General features: G+C 37.3%; 1 protein-coding gene across 1 annotated transcript in view; it reads right to left on the bottom strand.

Annotated features, from left to right (window-relative positions):
• Positions 1 to 23,938, bottom strand: part of ZNF521 (zinc finger protein 521) — a 271,562-nt gene that overhangs the window by 221,812 nt on the left and 25,812 nt on the right. The window contains exon 2 of the mRNA XM_046672103.1: positions 20,748 to 20,927. Within this exon, the coding sequence (XP_046528059.1) occupies positions 20,748 to 20,927 (180 nt within the window). The remainder of the gene's footprint in view (positions 1 to 20,747; positions 20,928 to 23,938) is intronic.

Below are 23,938 nucleotides of genomic sequence, written 5' to 3'. Positions count from 1 at the left end.
AAGATCAATTAAAATTGCATGACAGACTTGGAAGAAAATGAAATAATAATAAGGACTTGGACTTCTGTGGTAGATTGTGTTTCTCAACAATAACTCCCATCCCACGTGCTCTTTTGCAGTGTGACTTTCCTATTTCATCACCAAAAAGTGGAGTTTATTTCTCTTCCTCTTGAATCTTAGCTGAACCTGTAACTTATTTTAACCAATAGAATAAGATGGAAGAAACACTGTTATTCCTGAGCCTGGGCATCAAGATATTGCAACTTCGACCTTGGAGCACTCCTTCTTGAATCTAGACCCATGCTGTGAGAAGCCAGAGCAACTATGAGGAGAGGCTTAATAGAGGGACAACCAAGGGCCCCGCTGAGAGCCCAGCTGAGCCTCCCCATGCAGCCAGCACCAGCCGTGTGAGGAAGACCACTGTGGACCTCCAGGTCAACCTCATGAAAAGCAGAATTTCCAACAAGTCCACCCAAAGCATCTTGAAAAGCAATAAATTGTTATCATCTTTAAGCCACTAACTTTTAAAGTGGTTCACTACCCATCAATATATAACTAAATTTTTCTATAATACTTTACTATATCAATATAACGATAGGCACACACACACATATGATACAGCATAGAACAGGAATGGTTATTTCAAAAATATGTTTTAATCTAGTAGTGTATAAACAAGAGAATGTTTCTATTTGGTATCTCTTACTACTAAATTTTTAGATGTATTAGAAAGATCATAAAATCTCACCAAAGCAAACTTAAGTGAAGTGGGCTATCATAAACTTTGAAAGGTATAATAGAAATATTAAAGTTCCTCAAAAACATTTATAAATATTTAACTTTAATTTCAATGAAGATATAAAAAAGGTGTATGCTCCTTACACTGAAAACTTTCTGCTCCTCCCTTTGATTCTTCAGTCAAATATTTTCCTACCCTCAAAGATGAACACATATTAATAATTTGAAAACATCAAACAATGGTGGAAAACATTTATGTTTCTCTTGAGCATTGCAAGCCCGAAGGTGGATGATGGTTGTCTATGACACAACTTACATTTTAATTCTCTAAAAATGTAACAGCTATACTGTAAGAACGTCTGTAAACTTGTTTTTACTTTAAAAGTACCCATAACTTTTCCAATTAGCAAACATGAGCCACTGGCAGCTGGAACTTACTTTTTCTTCCATCATATCTGTACTCAGTTTAACGAGTTTCTCAGATATACACAAGGGACACATTAGAGACATTAAAAACTGGAAAGGGTCTCATACAAGATTCAAGGAATCTAAAAATATCCAGCAGAGCAGGAAAACTGACAAGGACCCGGGCAGCACAGGTTATACCTGGTATGACAACTAAAGAAAAACAAGAAGCAACTGAGAAGGAGCATGTTGCCCTTCTGTACCGCCCATCCAGACACAGAACCACCTACAACTCAAGAGACTGACAGGTAGCTATCATTTTTTCCTCTTAGAACATCACCCCTTACGAGAGGAGTCTTTCACAGTAACACCAACGACTGCACTGAGAGGGCCATAAAGCCCACTTTCACGCTAAAACAGTGACCTGAAACCGTGCTCACAGACTATCCATCCAGTGCAAATTACGCAGCCCTCACATTGCTGGTACAAGCCCGCAATGGGCAGGAGTCCTTCTCAGGGATTAGCAGGCTTTTCGCTCCACACATTCCAAAGAATGGGATAGCAGCTACGTATTGGGGAAGATACCCAAACAAGATGGGGGAGGTGGGACAGAGAGGTTTATAGCGTCCATATACTTACAAATACTTGATACAATTTCTGGAGCAAAAAACACCCACCTGAAGAAGGCAAGGGCGTGACCCCCTAACAAGCAGTTATTCCAACTGGAATATGCTTTTGGGCAATGACTTGTGGTGTGACCCATTATTCATTTCACCCCGATGAAACAACTGCTATAGCAAAACCAACACTGGACATGGACGTGGAGTCAGTTCAGTGTGTAAGTCTTGGCAGGGCCAGTAAATTGCTAAGTGACAATGAGCCTGGATTTTCTTTTCTATAAAAAGGGAGTTGGACCAGATGAACTCCAAGGGTCTTTTTAGTTTTAACCCTGCATGACAGTTCAACACCAAATGGAAAACTCTTTTCTTCTACAGCCCCTCCATTTACATAGATTATCTAGTGTATTTTTTATACCACCTATTTGTTTGTAGATGCTGGGGAAGGCCATGGAGAAGAAGGGAGTGAGAGAGAAGGATGTGTGGCAGCATTTTGAGGCATATGGCATGCATACGATGAAGAAGCAGGCATGTCACACACTGGCTGTGAAGCTGCAGCAGACTGTCGAGGCAGTTCTACGTCTCCAACCAGCAATGGCAGGCTAGCAGTGCCTAGGTGATATTGCAAATCCAAAAAGCAGGTGTATGACATACCTTTCATTTAATTGACCTCTGTGTCCCAAGACACATACAGAATGGAGCATATTTTATGATGCTTTCATGGAAAACGTAGTTTCTGGTGTTAAATAGGATGGTGTTGAGGTTGGTTGGGTACACAGAAGTTCCATGTGCTGTACCATGTTTCAGAAAACATTCCCTGGGATCATATATCCTTAACATACCTGACTTGGCCGTATTAAGCATTTCTGCTCTAATAAAGATATCTTTCCAGGGGCTGACCCAGTGGCACAGTGGTTAAATTCACATGTTCCACTTCGGCGACCCGGGGTTTGCTGGTTAGGATCCTGGGTATGCACCTACGCACCACTTGTCAAGCCATGCTGTGGCAGGCATGCCACAGAAAATAGAAGAAGATGGGCACAGATGTTAGCTCAGGGCCAGTCTTCCTCAACAAAAAGAGGAAGATTGGCAACAGATGCTAGCTCAGGGCTAATCTTTCTCCGGAAAAAAAAAAGATGTTTCCTTATTTTTCTCACTAGGAGTACTGACATTCAAAACAAAGAATCAAGGTGGACAGAGCACAGAGTCCTAGACTACAGTTCTGCCCTGGATTCAAAAACAGTTTCTCCATTGGAAAATCTGATGTGCTACTTGCTAAATAATTAAAGAATAGAGGTTATCAACCAGAGAAAAAGGTTCTGTCCACGTTGGGAGTTTAAAAGGCTCTTACATTTTAGCAAGTACTCTAAATTATACATGGTATTGGAAGAGAGAAATATCACTACTGATAAAAAATAACACAAAATCCAAATATTCAAGTATGCTAATTGTGTCAGAGACTGTCAGCTGCCTACCTGAAAATCCCTTCTTCCATTCCAATGATATGTCGGTGGAATTACTGTACGGGATTTATCGAAAGCCTGGGGAAAGGGAGCCAACTCAAAGTGCTCTGTTAGCTCTTCTGCCTTCCCTTTTTTCCTAACCTCCAGCTGGATATGATGACATGAACTCCAGCAGCGAGCTTGGCCTACTTGACAGTGATAGCCATGTGTCAGGAAGCAGAACACCAAGAAAGAAAACCAGCCCTGGACTGCTTCTCTCTAGAATTCTCACATATGAGAAAGAAATAAACTTTCCAATTTAGGCTGCTGTTATTTGGGAGATTTTCTCATATATAATTAGATAGCACATGAATTTATTCAGAGTCTGCTTCCAATCTTAGACATCTAAGCCTATAGATGAAATCTACTTTTTTGAACCAAAATTCCCACTTTATATAAAAATGGCTTTTTTAATTGGACAGTGAAGGGAAAAGATGTCTCAGGTGGTCAATCATTCAATACAAATATTTCGTTAACTAAAAAAAGAATGTTTAAGAGTAAACTCAATTTATTTTTGCTATGTCAATACAGAAATAGATGGTTGAGGAAATCACTGAAGATTCTGACTTCTCAATCTTCTCATTTTATAATGGGGATAATACTGACCTACCTCATGAGCACATGCAGAGGATTAAATAATTAGCAATTGTCAACCAACATGAAAATATAAATTTTAAGAAGCAATAAGACTTTTCATTAAACTATGCTATGCTAGTAATTTCTTCCTTCGCTGGAGAAAATTTACATTTGATAAGCACCAAAGGCTCATAGCATAATAAGAATAAAACTTAAATGGAAAATTAAGTCTGAAGACACTTCATGACATTTTAACAAAAGCATTAAGGCAAAAGATGCTACTATCAAACGTAGTTTCCTGGAGACAGGCTCAATGCGTTTCTGATGAATTAAGACATTTCATGTGGTAGTCCGTACTGGTTATGTTATTTCAGAAGAGTATTCTAAAGTGCTGCCACAACCTAACTACCGTCTCAACAGTTGTTTACAGATTCTACCCTACTTAACTCTTATCAAGCTACTCATAGGACCTAAAGAGGAAATAGATTTCTTTCCTGCTTAGTAACTAACCTCTTGGTTACATTGTCTTGTGCACACCGACAGCACTTTTTACACGCACTGTGCCCTGCTTGAACTCTTGAACAGGCTGAGTGTGCAACTTGCAGTGACACAATGCTACTGCTTATGAAATTATTTTCTGGATGAGATAGCAAAATTTTAACTCAAAGTCTTTTTATCCATCAGCCATTCCCTACTCAGGACGCTCTATCTTGCCTACCATCCCCTCTCCATCCACTTCCAATTCATTTCCTAATGATCTCTCTGGGTGTAGTTCAGCCCTGGTCTCTTCCACAAGGCCTCATCTACCAGCTCCTGCGCACACTTACCACTCTCTTCTTTGAACATTCAGAGAACTTATCACTCACGTCAATAATTCTGGCATTTAATGATATACTGCCATATTCAATATTACCTTCTCAGGTACATGTATTTTGTTCCCCAAGTGCACAATAAGATCTTTTGCAATAGGGTTCATGACTCACATTACTTCGTACCCTCACAATGCATAGCAGAAGATGTGAATATAGTAAAACCTCACTAACATGTATGCATTAATAAGAATGTTGCTTTAACATCTTTAGCACCTGCAAAAATAGTCTACAGTCTTTACGATCATTTGTTGCACAAATGCATTTCTTTAGGCTCTATTCCCCCAGAAAACAAAAGTACGAATCTCCCACATTTAAATGAACTCACTTAGACAAAACGATTTTCCAAATCATTGATCACCTGAATCTCTATTACTGCTAGACCAATTTCATGACACGCATGCCCACTAAAAGCAAAGAAAAAATATTTTTAATTGCACTAAACTAAACTTTATATTTTATAATTTTGAGCTAATTCACAAAACCAGGGAAAATTTCTTTTAAACGTTCTAAAAGATGCATGGGAGAATTCTGTGTCACTAAATAAATAAGCTACGAGTATACCATTTTTCAATGATACCCACAGCACAACTATCTTCTTGTACTTACAGAAGCAAGAGTGCAGTCCAAAAATTTATGTCAAGGCTTTAATTTTTAATCTTCTGTATAGAAGGAACTTAGAATAAAATGTTAAATAGATACAGAGCCTTTCTTCTTTTATCTCAAAATATGATGTTCTCTAGTCTGTATAAATCTAAACATTAAGGTCTTACTAGAATGGTGCTAATCATACTTAATTAAACTAATTCTTATTTTCCCCATTTGCCCCATTCCCCCTAGCATCAATCATACATTATTCTCCTTTGAATTTTAAAAGGGGGAGAATTTACGACTCAATGCCAAATATTAACTCACACTAACTCTTTCAAAACCTCTCAGGATTCTGGAAGACATTCAAATCTGGAATCTGACTCATGTGAGTTATTCTTAAAGGAATCATTACCACCTTTAATAATACTAATAATTAGTTTATGGTGAGCATTCACTGTGCCAAGCACCTTACTAGGATGATACATCTATTATCTCATTTAATCACCACAACCCTATGAGGTAGGCAATATTATTACCTTTTTATGATTGTCCCTACTTTACAGATAAGGAAATTTTAGACTATAAGTTTAAGTAATCTGCCTAAGGCCACACAGCTAGTTTTGGGAGAACTGAGATTTGCATTTTGGTTGGCCAGGTGCCAGAACCCACCCCTCTATCCATTATACTGACATCTCTACTAGTCCCATTAACCACGCAATTCTCTTCACTCATTTTAACATTTTGAAGTTTTGTTAATTCATCTTTCCTTTCAAAGATTGGTAAGAATTAATTACTACTGAATGATTACATTGATTTTTTAAAGCTAATGGAATTTTTAATGAAAATAATACTAACGGAGATGATGGGAAACTGTAAGTCTGAAAACCAGCCATAAAAGCAGCCCGTTAAAATTTACAAAATGGTCACAGATTTCAAAAAATGAAGAGTAAAATTAAATCTTCCCAATCATTTCTTTTTGGGGGCTGAGGGGGTGCTGTTGGGCATAACCAATAATTCCTAAGTAATAAGATTTCCCATAGAGATGGACCTTAGTACACATATATTGTTTTTACAAGAAAAAACCCACTGCTCTAATCCTGTGAGAACAAAGTACTCTTCTTAGCATCCATTTGCTGGATTTCAATAAGGCATTAAACCTTGCATGTCAAAATTCCTCATCATGAAAGAAAAGAACACCAGCCAGCCTTAATGCTTTCATACACCTTGATTTTCAGGGTGTCATTTCCACTTGCTATAACAACCCCAACTACAAGGGGCCTTATATCCAGCAGCCAAAGTTTGACTTGTAACCAACTTGAGATGAGGGGATTCTTCATTACCAAAACGAGGCGCGAAACAAAAGCTGGATCAGAAAGAGTGTTACAAAATATAGGTAAGTTGGGGGAGAAATTTAGGTAATTGACAAAGGGAAAACTAAACCACAAGTCAACAAAATAGGAAGTATCCTAAGTGGCCTAACGTCCCTGTTTGGGTTCTGGCCTACACATACAATTGCTGTTGTAAACAATTCTAGCCAGGAAAGTATCTCAAATTTAACATAGGCAAATGTGGACTCACCATCCTACCTTCCAAACCTGCTCCTTTCTCATTCCCGGAGCAGATGATGGACACCCAATGCACCTGAGGAATTCAGAGACTAGGGGCTGATTCTCAATCTTTTCCTTGTTCTCATGCTCCTCACCTAATCAATCACCAGATCTGCATGATTTCATCTTCAGAATATTTAGTGAGTTTGACCCTCCTCTCCACTCCTATGACCACTGCGCTTCTCTTACTAGCGCAATCACAAGAGTTGCCCATCTGGAATCCCCCCACCCCAACCCCCACGTCTAATTTCTCCTCTAATCTACTCTCCACATGGAGTCCAATCCGAACATGTTATTCCCTGAATAAAACCTTCAACGGCTACCCACTGCCTAAAACAGTAATTATCAAACATTCTTAAACTTCTAAACTCAATATTCAAATGAAATCTTACCTTAATAACTAGTACATAAAACAATTCCAGCCTGGGCTGTTCTGATTGCAGGGCATGGAAGATGCCCACTAACTCAACTCCCTACCTCCATGCTTACCTGGCTGGTATCTGTGAGGTTCCTCAAAACAGCTTGAAAAGCACAGGCCAGAGAATCAAGTTTAAGTTCTTAGGATGGCCTCCCATGGCCAGACCCTACCTTCCCTTCCTGGTTCATTACAGTAACCAGCCTTCAAGATAGCCCCCAGGGATCCCCATCTCCTGGTACTCATGCCTTTGTGTAATTCCCTCTCATATCATACTAGTCTGTATGACCAATAATAGAATATGATGGCAGAAGTTCTGGTATGCCACTACCAAGATTAGGTCATAAAAGCTTTCACCTCTCCCTCTCAAATTACTTGTTTTCAGGAAAGCCAGCTGCCATGTTGTAAGCTACCCTATAGAGAGACCCATGTGGTGAAGATTTGAAGACTCCAGTCAGTAGCCATGTGATTGAGCTTGGAAGTGGATCCTCCAGCCCCACTCAAGTCTTCAGATTAACTGCAGGCCTGGCTAACACCTTGACTGCAACCTCATAAGAGACTCTGCACTACCATCTCCCAAGTAAGCTGCTCCCAGATTCCCAACCTACGGAAACTCTAAGATAACACATGACTGTTGCTTAAGTTAAAAAGTCTTAGGGTAATTTATTACTCAGGAATAGATAATATATTCATATTTCTCACTAATTCCCTCTCTTGGACTTTTTCCTCTAGCTTGAAATTGCCCCAGCAGAAACTATGCTGTTTCATATCTCTCATCTATTCTTCTTTATCTTCTATCTGCCTGAAATGTTCCCCTCCCACCTTTCTTCGCCTAGCTAACTCTTGGTTATCACTAAAGGCATCACGTACTCCAGGAAGACATCCCTGAAGATCCAAGTTGGGCTCAGTGACTCCCTTTCAACCACTTTTCTCTCAGAAGATCCTGGGCCCTGTCTAGGACTTATTGGACAAAAAGTAGGATCTTGATAAATGTTTATTGAACTGAATTGCTGATAAGTGCATAGTAGTATTTGGGAAAACAATCTACTGAGAGACGCTATTCATGTGACTATGTCTGCATGGTCTTAGTGTAGCAAGAAATGGTGACAAACACTTTTCACTACATTAAGCTAAACTGCAGTATCTAATCAGTGTAATAACATTTGTATTAACAAACACTTGTCAGTTTTTAACTGGTGTACCCAGGAAGAAAGCTATCACTATTTAGTTGTTTGGCACCAACTTAATTTCCACCTATGAGTGACCACTAGCAAAAGTTAAGGCAAAGTATGGTCCTTTGCTCTTTGGTAGGTGCTGGGACAAATGAATCGAAAGGGCAAGCAGTCTGGCTGAGGAAAGAAGTAATGGAAGGAGGGAGAAATAAACAGGTGGGGAGGAGGGGCTGTGTTTAGCTGTGCTGTTTGCCATCACTTCAGGCCAAATGACAAACTAGTATCGAAGCTCCAAAAGAAGCTGCACTTAGATTTTCCACAGGCCAGAGAAGGTGTTACTAAGAAATGGTGGAATTTGGAAGATTGTAGCCCATCTCCCAATACACAGAGGTACCTTGGTGGAAAGACAAAAGGAAAACACAAACCAATGGGCAAAGTCTTACAACCTAAAAGATAAAGCCCTAGGAAAGGAAGAAAAGCAAAAGGATGGTGGGGAGGGGAGAATGCTCAATTATAGGGAAAGAATATTTGGAAGAACAGGAGAAACAAAGGAGCAAGTCAAATGTTAGCTCTTAGATAAAATTTTAAATCTTTCCTTTTGAGTGTGTGATAATACATACATAATAGTTAATACAAAATACTAAACCAGATCAGATAGTCACAGAACGTTGCTTTCTGATACCTAGTATAAAACATTGGTGAAATATTGCACATAGAAAATAAAATTACATGTAAGAAATACTAAGTATATAACAGATTTGACAAATTTCTTTTCAAAAAGATTATAAAAGCCTTCTCAATTGTCAACTTGATAATTATGATGCAGAAAATCTGTACAAATTAAACTGTAAGAGTTAAGTTGAAAGGCAATATGAGTAATAAAAATATACACTTTAAATAATTTGTAAATTAAAAGAAAAAATGTTTTCTTCAAACAACAACAAAAATACACCTTAGTGTTTGAATGTATAAGTGTCTTTTCTAACAGATTATTTCTTTTAAATCATTTTAACAATGATCACCTTTTCTGTGGAAAGCCTTATTTTGCAAGAATAGAGATAGGTAAATTGGTAGCCGCTCTTCTTTTTATTTTCTGCATTTGTCCTCAGCTCCTAGTTTACAGAAGATCTGAATATCTGCCCCGTGTTCCAATATCTCCCACATCAGAAACCCAAGAGCTCTAGTGTCATTAAAATGGGCACAAGTCCAAGAAAACCACAGGAGATAGACCAGCCTTCACTGTGTAGATAAACTGACAAGAAAATGCCCATTTCTCAAAACTAAATGGAATTTTTTTCTTGGAAAATAGTTCAGTGGACATACGTACTGTAGGCATCCGAATATTAATTATGCATTTCAAGGTTAAAGTTAATGAAGCTCATCAACCCAATCATCCTTGTCTACATTTTTATTTAGTCACCAGGGGGAGCTCATACTGCTCTGTGGGTAGATAAGTACAAGAGTCAGATTTTTTAAAGGGGGAAAAAATTAAATCAATGTGGCAATAAATATAATTCAAACCTGGTACACAATGTCCATAGGCAAACATATCACACATGCAAAAGAAGAATTAGGTATATATAATTTTTTTTTCTTGTTAAACAAAGAAGTTAGAAAAAACTAAAAGCCATCAATTAGTAGAATCTTGCTGTGCTTAACAGAGGACATACATAAACCCAGTCATTTATGGTTGTCTTTGGTCCTATTAGGGTCTTACTCACGATCCAGATTTCGTACATTTGTCCATTTGTTGTACTGACCCTGTTATTTTCTTGGTTTGAAGTGCTACTACGATTTTACATTCCAACAACTAATCATTTGCTCAAAAATATCCCATATAATTACATTATAATTATACTGAAACAAATGTTTCTTTATCCTTTGCTTCAAATAGCTCCTTCTGTTCCAAATATATTTTTTAGCACTTTTAATGTGTGTTCAAAGAGTTCTACCCAATAATCTACTTAAATTCATTCTACAATTCACCCAGGAGACAGAATCTCTTTAAACTTTGAGAAGCTCCAGTTGGAACAAAGAGGGGAAAAGGGTTCAGAGTTTGTGGAATAATCACCTCTAATCGATCAATTTCCCCTGAAGGTAAAACGGAAAGAAAGGAGGAGTGAAGAGTTCCAGTCCAATTCCTTGAAGTTTAAAGGAACTAAGCCCTGAGGCACAGTGTAGACTGATTCCTGCCTTCCCCTACCAAGGCCTATTAAGAGGTCATAGATCTCTGTGACACTGCTGCCAGTCCCCAAAGACAAGATCCCCAGTCATAGACTTAGCACAAAGAGAAAGGATAAGGAAATAGTCTACTTTTAATAGCAATTCACTACCTTATAAAGGAAGTAGATAGCAGTCACAAGCATCTTAAAAAGGGTAATATAAAAAAAAAATTAAGTGCAGTCATGAAAAAAAGTAAAAATTCAATATCTTAAGTTTTATCATATTGAATGTCATGTTTAAGAATAGGCTATATGTGGCAGAGTCCTGGTGTGCACACGACTGTATCCAAATAGCTAAACATTGGCCTGCTCATAAAACAGACTGAACGGCTGCAGAGGGTCTAAGAAATAGTCGGTCTCTTTTAATTCATCATCCCCACAAAAGAGGCCCCACTGTTTCCACATCCCAAATACAGCCCTTCATTTATAATTTTTACACTTCTCCACAGGGACAAACTGACAGCTTTAATTACCATCGATGACCATCAAGGACACGGTGGAAATTCTTGAAGATATTCTCCCATGGTTTGTGTTCTTGACATTTTATTTACAATTTTTGGCAAATAAATCCTGAAACCACAGAATTAGATGATTATATATTCATTATCAATTATACAACTAAGGCAAAGCCATTTATCTAAAACAGTTGTGGTTCCACAAGACATCCAAAGCTAACATTTTGTTATACACAGACAAATAATGCTAATTTTCTTCTTGAATTCTATTCATTTCAAAATGCTAATTTCAAAAACCTCAAATTAATCAAGGAGCAGGTAATTTGCAAATACAGTTATAGCTAGTACAGGATCTTCTCCACTTAAGTTTTACTTGTAAAAAACAAAGTGAAAGTGCGTACTTATTTTCTATTTTTAGGAAATTTCATCCTTCAGGAACTTTCCATTCATAATCAGTAGCTTTCTTGCAATTCACAAGTTATTAAAGCAGGCTGAGAGTAAAAACACCTAATTTTAAAAGGCACATCAAAAATACAGAGAAATATTTCTTAAATTACTCCTTCAACATTCCAACTGCTTAATTTTAAAAAATTAATACATGTAATAATTCATCATTCATAGTGGGAAAACGTAATTCATCAGTACAGTCCTTTTATAGCTTTCAATTACAATGCCCAAAAGCATTCAAAGAGCACCAAAAAAAAATGGACCTAAAAATGATGATTTCACATCCACGTTTTGGTAGAGAATTTCACAAACAAATATAGCAAAAAGAGAATGGTAGACTAGGTACTAACAGCGAAAGTTCTGCTGTAGCCAAATCAATGTGGAAATATCACAGCTTTTGTAGCTGGTAATAGTTTAACTGTCCCTTCCTTCAAAACCAGAAAAGGAGCTCACTCAGCCAACAGCTCGGAGGTTGGAACCAATTATGGATGATTGCTTCTTCTCTGGTAAATGCATAGAAGAACTTACTCACGTCCCTGCCAGACTAAGAAAATGACACACTCGGCCTCACCACTTTCTCTAAATCTGAGAGGAACAGAAACTGGGTGAGTTGTTTTTCATATGATGAAGTAAGTGGTAGTCAAAAACAGCAGTCTCTGAAATATAGGGTACATATCCTAGGGTAGAGAAGATATTCAGAATATTCAGGAACCAATCAGAACGGACAAGATCCATAAACAGCCTCCAGAAACAAATGAGACCTTCCTGAGAGCAAGAAGATAAGCAGGACCCTTGTCAACCCGGGAGCCCTGGCTTTTCCATTCCCCTCCCGCATCTCAGAACAGAGTAGCTGACCGTGCCTAGTGAAACAGGCTGACGGATCACATTTAATGTTAACTAATCTAATCCACACAAAATCCTCACATTTTGACAACAGATTTTAAAAGTTTTCCACAAGGAAACTGCAGGATTGACAGCTGAGCACAAGTAGTAATCAACAAGAAAATGGCAAGTCTGGCCATTCCACTCCTGTAAAAGCTCTTTATCAGCCACCATATGAAGGAGGGGGAAGAAAGAAACAATTTAATCAGATCTGACCAAAAGTTGGCAAAACAAAACTGAGACTATCAGGAAAGTTCTTTGAAATATGGGCTTATATCCACCACCAATAATGATGAACCTCATCGAGAAGTGTAATAACATATGTTCTCTCTGGTGGCTTTGTGAGACTGCTTTTTTAGCTCTCACAGTCATTAAAATGAATTGTCAAAATAAATGAATCTAGACCAGGACTTCAAAACAACATAAATTTATTTTAAAAACTTGCTTATTTCATCCTCATTTTTCAATTTCTATTTTTGTGAATGCTGTATAATACATGTATCTATGTAATGTATTGACAAATACACATAATAAAGACCCTTACTAATTTTTTTTAATCAAAAAGTTTGGGGGCTGGCCCGGTCGTGCATAGTTAAGTTTGCACATTCGGCTTCGGCAGCCTGGGGTTCGCCGGTTCAGATCCCGGATGCGGACATGGCACCACTTGGCAAGCCATGCTGTGGTAGGCGTCCCACATATAAAGTGGAAGAAGATAGGCACAGATGTTAGCTCAGGGCCAGTCTTCCTCAACAAAAAGAGGAGGAGTGGCAGCAGATGTTAGCTCAGGGCTAATCTTCCTCAAAAAAAAAAAAAAGTTTGGAAACCACTGGCCTAAAAATTAAGAAGCAGGTGGAGAAGGGGCTGGGGAACGGAATTGATGGAGGCCACAAAACTGCACTTTGGGGACTTCTGGGTATTTACAGAATGAATTAGGCTAAAAACTAAAAAAATAGTTTAGATAGGAAACAAGGAATTGATCAAAATGGAGGGAAAGAAGAAAATAAAACATATAGCCTATTAAGCCTAACTGAATATAGAAATAAACAGTTGATATATAAATCATTAATAACAAAGTATGAATAATGAATATAGAAATTAATATAAATATATGTAAGTTATAATGCCTTAAGCCTAATTGATATAAACTAAAAAGTTAAAATATCACATTTATTTCATGTAATTTATTTGAACTAATGATTTGAAAAGGAAGACAGCCAAGAAAAGTTCTAAGAATGGTTTCAATATGCTTCTATGAAAACGATGCTTCATTCCATAAAAAACACTCATTTCCCTTATTTCCATTGCCAATAGAACTAGGTGTTAGGGTACTTGATTGTCGAGTGGAACCAACCAGTCTTTAATTTACCACAACCATGCAACACATGTACAATCACTTTCACTTTTTTAAAAAATTCTTTGGCTAAAAAAAAAAAAAAATCCAGATGTCTAAAAGTCTTCAGTTCAGAAAAATCGACGTGAAGCTTCCAGGAAGTCTCATAAGTTTTAAATCAAATTAAGTGAACCTACTATTTTATACCACGGCATAGCATCCACTCATTGATTCAATTCATTTTCCTCAAAAATGTGAACCTTTACAGTAATAATATTTGTAAAAGAGCCACAAATCTATTAGGGCTTTATAAATCTGACCTACAAACATATTCTCCTAAAGCAGAGCAGCCTTGCTCTCATACATATCTCTGCCTGCTCATCTTACCCACAGCACGGTGGGCCAGAGGGTTAAAAACTAATACCAAGCTATTTAGTTTTTCTCTGCATTTACATCCAGGCAATTCACATTAATGATGTGAAAGAACACTTAGACAATTCAAGTCCACAAATTAGCAGGAGAGAAGAGAAAAATGACTCGGAACAACAAGCATACAGTATTACCAAATGCACTTTACACATTTATCCTGTTAAGTGTAGCTTAGTTTTGATGATTTACAATGCTAGTTCTTACTCAGTTTTGTAAGCATAATAAAGTCTCCGTAATCTCAGCCTTCCCCATAGCACCCTGCTATTAAATCTTTGTTGAGAAGTGTGATGAGACCCCTCTGGCTTCCAGCCCTCCCCACCCCCTGAGGGAATTGGCAAGAAATGATAGGGTTGGTGGATTAGTAAAATGAGAGGTTCTCTGTGCTTTTCCTTCTTTAAATATATATTTTGATAATCTGTCTTCTGCATCAGAGAGTCCCAACAGCATTAGAGTGTTGATTTCCCTCCCTCCCCAGCCTCCAGGAAAGAGAGCCAGGCTGGGGCGAGACAGGTGGTTTCCATCTACTGCTACAACTGAAGAGTGGGATTGCACTTTTTTCTTTCACCTTTCCCCTTATTCCTTCAAGCAGGGATGATACGTAACTTATTTACACATGTTGGATTGTAGACTAGAGGAAAACTGCACCATGAGACAAAGAAAAAAGAACTCATTTTCCTGAGTGCCATCTTGTCCCCTGCTCTCCTGGTTCCTTCCTGGATCGGGCAGGATGCTTGTCCAGAACAGTGCCCACATCCAGAATACCCCTCCCTGCTGGACTCCGTGAATCATGTTTGTGACTCCTAGATCTCTAGGTCCCCTGCCAGATCTACTGTCTGTGAGTTCAGTCTTTCTAGGTTTCTGATACCTACTCAGGAACCGACCCAGGCATACTCGATTGATGAGATGACTTTAAAATCTGGGTCTAGAATTGATCACCTTACTCCATATTTGACCTTCATCTCCTAAGGCCTGGTCTAGTCTGAGTCTGGGCTTACTTGGCAAAACTATACCAGGATTTGAAGACTTCTGAAACAGAGTGAATCACTTTTCATCCAGGCAGACTCTCCAAGGAATGCACCTTACCCTTGGGGATGAAAGCCACCAAAGGAACAGATCTCAAGTTACCAAGAAACTTTCAGTTAAAAGATGGGAAGAATCTCAAGGCAGGGTTCCTACCAGCTCTCCCACAACAGAACTACCCTGAGTAACTCCCACAGGGGTCAGACCATAAAATACCTCAGTTTCCTGTTATTTTGCAAAACAACAAGTTTTAAGATTTCTTTCTCTTCTAATTTTTCTCTATAGTTAACCCTCCATTACACTACTCAGAATTCCCTCTTTCTTCATACAAATCATTTGCCAAAAAGTCCTTAGGCTATGGTCTAGCTGGGTAGGACCAAACACGTAAGTAAAGACTTCAAGATTAATAAAAAGGAAGCCACAGGAGCAAAGAAAACAGTTAAGAAAGCAGCAAGAGACTATAAAATAAAGAGAAAGGAAGAGGAAAAATATGGACAACAAGGAAATTAAGAGTCTGGGGAAAGGATAGGAATCAAAGGAAAATTAGCAAAGATACATGTGGGGCTGGATGAAGTTAAAAGACAAAAAGGAAAAAGAACAAAAGAAAGAGTAAAACTAAGAGGAGAAAAAGAGAACAACTAGAAATATTCTCCTTTGCTAAACTAGCACTTTGTCCAGCAGGGGAAAAATAAAAAAAGAAGCACCAAGAAAAGAATTAACTCAAGCAACAGGAAGCAAAAACTGGAAGAGTGTCACTCCTGACTTACACTAAAAGGTTTTAACCGAGAAGGAAGGTAAAAGCATCATAGTACTTTTTTAATTAAAAATGCTTCCAGTGTCTTTAATCCTTTCCAAATTAGAAAGCAGGGTACTGTAGGCCAACTGAAGGTTCAACTTTAACACCTTCAACAAATGTGAACGATTCCTGATTTTGTTTCCCCCCCTTTTTGCTCTCTCCCTGATCCTCCACTTCTGCTTTTTTTCATCAGTCTACCGGCCTCCCCAAGAAATCATCCTGAACAACAATACACAGGACCAAGGCCCAGCAGACGTACTTTTTCTGAAATGTGTTTCATTAAGTCACAAATAGGGCTCTGTTTTCCTACCTTTGATTAAAATGTTGTGGTATATGAGCACAAACCAGATTCTCTGCTTTTAAGAAAGCTTAAAATCAAAAGAAGCCAAATATTTTATTAGTGTTTGGGGTTTTTTTAAATTATTTTTTTACAAAAAACAGTATTTAACCTACAAATATTATCTTTACCATATGACGTGCTGAAAATCCAGCATTTCCTGCACTGATATTAAAGTTGTTTCATATATAAGAGAATATATATTGTATAATATATGAAGTTGTAAAGGAATACAGTCTTTTCTATTTCATAGAGCTGAGCATAAAGATAACTATATGGCAGAAACTCAATAAAAAGTAAACACTAAATAGAATTTGAAGTTTATTTAAAAATCCATTCTTACCTAAGGTAAGATTTCTTGCTAGTATAGTATATACTGCCCATGTCAGTCAAGTTCCCATGTCGTTACCCTAAAATTAGTGATGAGTAGAGTTTCCTTTAAAGCATCAGGTATTCCTCTGAAAATAGAATCTTACTAAGGGTCTACATTTAATGGGATTTCAAAAAATTATGCATTCTAAGGGAAAAATGCATTAAATGAAGTCAATTAAATGTATATGAGCTAGAAAATGCAAATAAGTCCACAAAGAATACCAATACACACCCAACAGAATGCTAAAATTAAAAAGACTGACAACACAAATGTTAGCAAGGATGCACAACTGGAACTCTCAGAAATTGCTAGTGGGAGGGTAAAATGGTGCAACCACTTTTGGAAAAAAGCTCAGAAGTTTTCCATATAGTTAAACATATCCTACTACCCAACCTCATGACCCAGCAATTCCACTCCTACTTGTTAACTCAAGTGAAATAAAACACATGCCCACAAAAAGACCTATATAGGAAGGTTCACATCAACTTTATTCATAATAACCAAAAACTAAAAACAACCAAAATGTCTACCAATAGGAGAATGGAAAGCAACTTTTGACATATTCATATGATGGAGTACCACTCAGCAATAAAGAAGAACATATTACTCATATACACAACATGAATCAATTTCACAGACTTTATGCTGAACAAAGGAAGCTGGACACAAAAAAAGAGTACATACTGTGTAATTGCACTATCAGAAGTTCTAGAACAGCAAAACTAACTTATGGTTAAAAAACTTAAAAGCTGGTAACTCCTGGTGAAACATTATTGATTGGAAAGGGGTACGAGGGAAATTTCTAGGATGCAGAAAATTATCTACATCTTAAGAAGGATATGGGTCACACGGGTGTATGTATTTTGTCAAAATTCAACAACTGTATCCTTATGATTCATAAAATTCACTATATATAAATGTTACATTAAAAATTATAGCATTAATAATTATAAACAACTATTACCCTAGTTAGTTGGTCTGCTTATCATGATGGTATGAGTAAGCAATTCTGAAACTACTTAATGTATATTCTAGACTCAAGCAAATGAGTAGACATATTGAGGATGAAGGAAACTAGGTTTCTCACTGCTAAAAAAGTTAGTAACAAATATAGAAAGGAAAAAGACTGGGAAGTATCTGAAACGTCAGATTGAATTAGGAGGTATTTCCTAATTCATTTCCTAATTTTGTCTGCTGACAGGGTCTATAATCAATGATACAACTAAAGCAATGAGCACACAAAGTGTCTATGTCTTGGTTTCTAAACACCTTTGTCCTCTTAAAGGAACCAGGACTCCTCGGAAAAAACGCTGATTGCAGGACTGGGACAAGAACATGATGAGCCTGGAGCATCTGTTTGCAGCAGAAACTAAGTAAGACCTTGAATAATCATGGAGACATATTAAACTAACAGGATCCAGTTTGAAAGGACTCCCATTGACTAAATCTTGGGCAATCTGGGCATCAAAATAATCATAGTAGTGAATTATGACCCACTGAATAAAATAAAAATCCAAAAGCCATGGTGATATGAATAAACAAATAAACGAATAAGACAGGAAATTATAGTAGAAGGTCAACTAATAAATACAGAAATTAGGGAGTTAAAATGGATGCTTTATGAGAATGAGGATATTTACATAGTGGCAAAGTATCTTCCCACAAATTACTTATTACTTACAAAGGGAAAACAGTAACTTTACAATGAAGAAAGTTGGTGGACCCAACTTAAACAAGTATTCACCGTTAACATCATCAACACTGGGATAAATCAACATCATGTACTTCCTGATCTGGTGCACTGAGAAGGGCACAACATCACTTTGGTGGTGGAATATCAAAGTGTATAACCTGAATTTAATCATGAGGCAACGTACATGAGACAAACTGAAATGTACATGGGCAGTCCATAAAGTACAGTCATGCTTAATGACAGAGATGCAGTCTAAGAAACGCATCGTTAGGAAATTTCATCATTGTATGAACATTATAGAATATAGTTTCACAAACCTAGATGGTATAGCCTACTACACACCCAGGCTATGGGTGTACTATAGTACTATAGTAATATATATATTACTAATAATATATATATTACTATAGTACTATAGCATGGTACTAGTCTTAGGGGACCACTATCTTATATATGCAGTCCATCGTTGACCAAAATGTTATGTGGCACATGACTGGAACTGGCAGGTTCTCTTCAAAAGTGTTATAATCAAGAAAGACAAAGAAAGACTGAGAGATCATTCCAGGTGAAAGGAGGCAAAAGAGACATGACAATTAAATGTTATATATGATCCTGAACCAAGGATGAGAAAAAAAATCTATATAGGTCATTACTGGGATGACTGTTGAAATTTAAACATTGATTATGGATTAGATAATAGTAATCTACGTTGTTAAATGTGAACTTCTTTGATTTTGATAAGAGTGCTGTGGTCATGTAAGAGAGTGTATTTGTTTAGAAAATACACAGGGTATATTTTAGAGTGGTGTGTTGTCTCTACCCTTTTCTCAAATGATTATAAAAAAAATTGATGAAAGAGAGAGTGAATGATAAAGTAAATGAGGTAAAATGTAAATAATTGGTGAATCAGATAAATAGTAGATGGGAATTACATGTACTATTTTTGCAATTTTCCTGTAAGTTTAGAATTGTATCAAAATAAAAGTTACCAAACACCACAAAAAATATGTACATGGCCAATGTTTATATAAGCTACAACAAGTCCTAAACGTACATTCCAAAAAATGACAACGGGTTTTCTGAACGAAAGAAGATTCTATGGCCTAATAAACTTACTCACTGTAATCCCTTTTTGAAGAGTCACAGTGCACTTTAATAAAGAAGGCTATTTAACTGGATTTAATCCAACATTTCCACAATAATCTGTTCAGGAAACCTGGTTAAAATGGAACACCTATTAAAATCTTACAAAAATATCAATATTCTGTGGAAAACAGTTGGAGAACCACTTGTCTAGTAAATACATTTCTTATACATGGTTAACTAAAGAAAGATTTGTGCTAGGAAAATAGAGAGAGACCTACACACACACACACACACACATATACAGGAGCAGTGTCAGCTTCAAACATTAAGAGAAAAATGACATGAACCTAAAAAAAGGTATCTATCCAAAATGTCCCACCTAGCCTCATATAGTATGCTCTCGTAGGACACATTTTTAAAGAGGGTAGAAATTTGGTAAACTGAGTTTTAGTTTTATTCAGCCATTAAATTGAACTTCACGTGATTCTCAATCTGATCCCTCCCATGAACAGTATAGTAGAGTAGATTCCCTGCCTTAGTGAGGTCCGACTGTGGGCCAGCACAGTGCAAGGATCAGAGAGCACAAAGATGAATAACATACAACTCCCCCCATCCATAGGATTTCAGTCTAATGAGGGGGGGGTGGGAAAGTGAACCACATGCAGTGAGAACTCTGATATTCCAGAACAAGCATTGGACTTTATGAGAACACATAAAGGCAGCTAATCCAGGCAGAGAAAGATCGGGGAAAGTTCCCTTCAGGAGATGACATTTAAGCTAAAATAAGTTAAGATACATGCCAATAATTCATTGCAAAAATACATGTATTTAAAATACATGCTGAAATTCTTTGAAAAAATATTCAAAAGGTTTTTTTAAACTTTATTTTAGCCACCTAATGTTAGTTCTGCACGTACATGGCATCGTGTAGTTAAAAAAAAAATAAGAAAATGAAAATACACCCATTAGTTTTAAAATCCAGGTACAATTCAAAATCTAAGAAGGACTATGACACTGAGTTTGTCGCAAACCACCACCTCAAAATTCCTTCTAAAGCTCTTCTAGACTTACCTAGGTATTGAGTGTAGAAGTACAATAATTAGAAGGGGGTGGGGGGAGGAACAAACTGAAAAAAATCAGAAATAGAACAGTATGAGAAGACAAGAAATGCTAAGTATTGTTTACCTGTCAGCTGACATTGATTAATCTTATGTTCTGTGATATCGCTCAGTGATTCGAACACCTGGAGGCAGCTGTCACAGCTGTGCACAGCTTCGTCTTCCAACTCCTCTCCGTCTTCCGGCCTCTTCTTACCGTCTATTGCCTCTCCATCTTCAGTCTTGTCTTCAAGTTTACAGTTGGGGTCTGAAAGAAAATCAAGTCTCTAAGTACGGGGTTTAAAGACAGGTTCTTTTAAAGTAACGTTTAATCTTCTTGCCACTAAAAACAGACACACGCTTTTCCTGAAGTTGCAATAGGAGGGCTTCCTTGCAGATTTTATTACAGAAGAACCAAAAGTTAGTCTTCCCTAAAATTTTTCAGTTCGTGATGATTGAAGTTTTTCCTTTTCTCCTCCACCATGTAGCCCTCTTTCCATCTCCTTCAAATAATTTGTCCACCTTTAATGTTAACTTGCCACTTTTTTATAGCCTTTTAGGGGTTTTTACTTAAAAGAGAGAGATAAATCACTTTTAAAATTAAACAGTCTCCAATGGAAAGGAGAAAAACACTATGCTTGAGAATTAACTCCTTTTCTGCTAAATATACTCTTTCACGGGAAATTACCAGAATTAGCCGAAAGTCTAGAATAAGCTAAGCTAATTACCATAGGCACGAAATTGACCTTTACGTAGAAACTGGTCAAAACAGTTACCCCATTATTTGTTAGACATCGATAGCAAAATAAGCTCTACCACACAGCAAAACATTCTTACAAACACAAATTCAAGTGTAAGTGTAGTGGTATGTCTCTTGGTTTCAAAATCATCAAAAAATGAAACCAAATATGCAAAGAGCAATTATAAATTATAATCAGGTCAACAACTTGAGTCAGCATTATCAACATTAAGAAGCCCGATAGTGGGAAAACTAAAAATAATTCCATTTTAACCCTAAAAATGATACATACACAAATAGCAAGTGTGTGGGGGGGGGATGCAGAAGAGAGTTACACACATGTAATTTTTAAACTTAGAGCTCAATAAGCACTTTGTGATTATTTATGCTGTACTTTCACTCCCTGTGGACAGGTATCCCCAAACATCCTCATGCCATGCCTCCTCTTGGCAAGAAAGCAAAGGGGGAGAGAATGTGCCTCTTTTGGAGAAATTAGGATAATATAATCTGTGACTTAATTTATGGAACATTAATTTCTAATAGAAAAAGTCCTCCAAAGTCAGATGTACATTTTGTCTCCAAATAGAGGAGTCCATGAAATAGTTATAAAAGAGTTCTATCAAGATACCAAAGAAATATGTAAAGCATTATCTGTAGTTAAATTGTTTTAATATGCCAGGATAAGTACTTGGAATGTTACAATCAAGAATTCCCTGACCCAAAATTAGCCCAAATTTCTTAGAAAAGTCAATAAGGCACCCCACCACCATCCCGTCGTCTGAACGCGCTTTCTGCTACCTTGCATGTAACGGGCTGCTACGAGCCCTCCTTCTACAAGTCACTACGCTCCCTTTCTTTCTGGCAGTTGTTTCAAAGCCTTTCTTCACATCTGCAATAAACTGAACTATATCATCACCCTTCAAATGATTCACATATGCCAAAATCAACTTACATTTCAACATATATCATAATCTCTAGGGTTCATGCAAAAAGCAGAATTCCCATCTCAAAGAGCAAGCAGTCTTGTTTGTTTGCTTTTTAAAAAAAAAAAAAGAATGTAGTGTTTAAGTAAATTGGTAATTGGGTTGATTTGCCATCTGGAAAATTATTATCTCAACACTCTACACAGTGCCCATTTCAATATACTAGAGTTTAGACCGCTCCTTCCTGGGGGAGTAATCACAGGATCTTTTTCGTTTGTCTTGTACTTTGCCCAGCACAGCACCGTGTCCAGGTGAGTGCTTAGTAAATATTATTTAGTGATGACGAGAAGGGAGAGAAGGGGGGGAGAAAAAAGTACATAAAAAAGTCCTTTACTGGTATTTTTTCTGTAAACAGGAACAGACCAGGTACCTGTGAATTAAAAAGCGCCTAGATGCCTACATTTTCCCAAATCGACACTATATGATCCACCACATTTGACTTTGCTGATTTCAAACGTTTCATCCAGACCTACAGACGCAACAAATGAGTAATGCTTTAAAGATCTCCAACAAACTAAAACCAAGCATAAAATACTGCCAAAATAGAGAGTAATTCAGGAAAATAAATAGCAGTCCCAATTATGGCAAACTGGCCCCCACACCATTAAACACTTGTTGGAAGGCAGCAGGCGCACACTGAATACTGTTAGTTGTTTAGCATGAGTTTCCAGTTTCTCATAAAACTGACAGCACTCAGGGAAATGTGGGTGCTAGATCTGAATTTTAATATGATTATTTAAATGCTACACATCAAGTTTGCAGGCCTGTTTGTTTTTAAATAAGGAGACACTCTGAATACTTTAAGTAGTATGCAGAGAAAAATGATAAAAACTCACCTCCCTTATTAGTCAAGAATACGGACACTTTACACGAATCCAGTATCAAAAGTATATCAAACAAATAGGAATGCATGCATGATGCTTTAGCTCTTAAAAGCTAAAGAATGACTGCAGTCCATGCTTCTGACACTATGGCTAGTTATTAAAATGAGGGTCATTTTAAGACTAATAAAAAATATTTTTGCTTCCACTTCTGCATTTACAGATAGAACCCTTCTGGGACTGAAGTCAGTCAAGCTTATTCACTTCTGCTGCAACTTTAGGATGCATGCTCCAGCCAACTGGCGAATTTGTTTTTAGGTCACCACTTAAGAGGGACCCTCTAGGGGGTGGGTGCGATTATAGCCTACGATGCCTTGGCGTAATGAGCGCTGGAATCTCGGTCTCTTTCTTTGCAAGTAGATTTTTTCCAAGCTCCACTTTCATGAAGCATTCTTTCTCGTCCATTGAAAAGATGTGTTAATACATGTTAGGGGTTTCCATTCCTAATGTCACTTGATGTAGGAAGATTTGAGAAAGCTTCCATTGTCAGCCATTCCTTTCCCACAGGTGGCTACACTTCAATAATTGCACATGGCCTTAGTTATGTAGTTTTTATAAAGTCCTTTGAGATCCAATCATAAAAAATAATTGTATTACTCTGCTAGCCATTCAAACCTCTGACTTCAACCTGAGGGGGTTATAAATGCAAGGTCCCTGCCTGTAAGTACTGCCCTGC

The sequence above is a fragment of the Equus quagga genome, chromosome 9 (genome assembly GCF_021613505.1).
Source record: "Equus quagga isolate Etosha38 chromosome 9, UCLA_HA_Equagga_1.0, whole genome shotgun sequence".
In the NCBI taxonomy this organism is placed as follows: Eukaryota; Metazoa; Chordata; class Mammalia; order Perissodactyla; family Equidae; genus Equus; species Equus quagga.
Note: the sequence above shows the minus strand (reverse complement) of the source record. Positions and strands in the feature narration are given on the sequence as shown.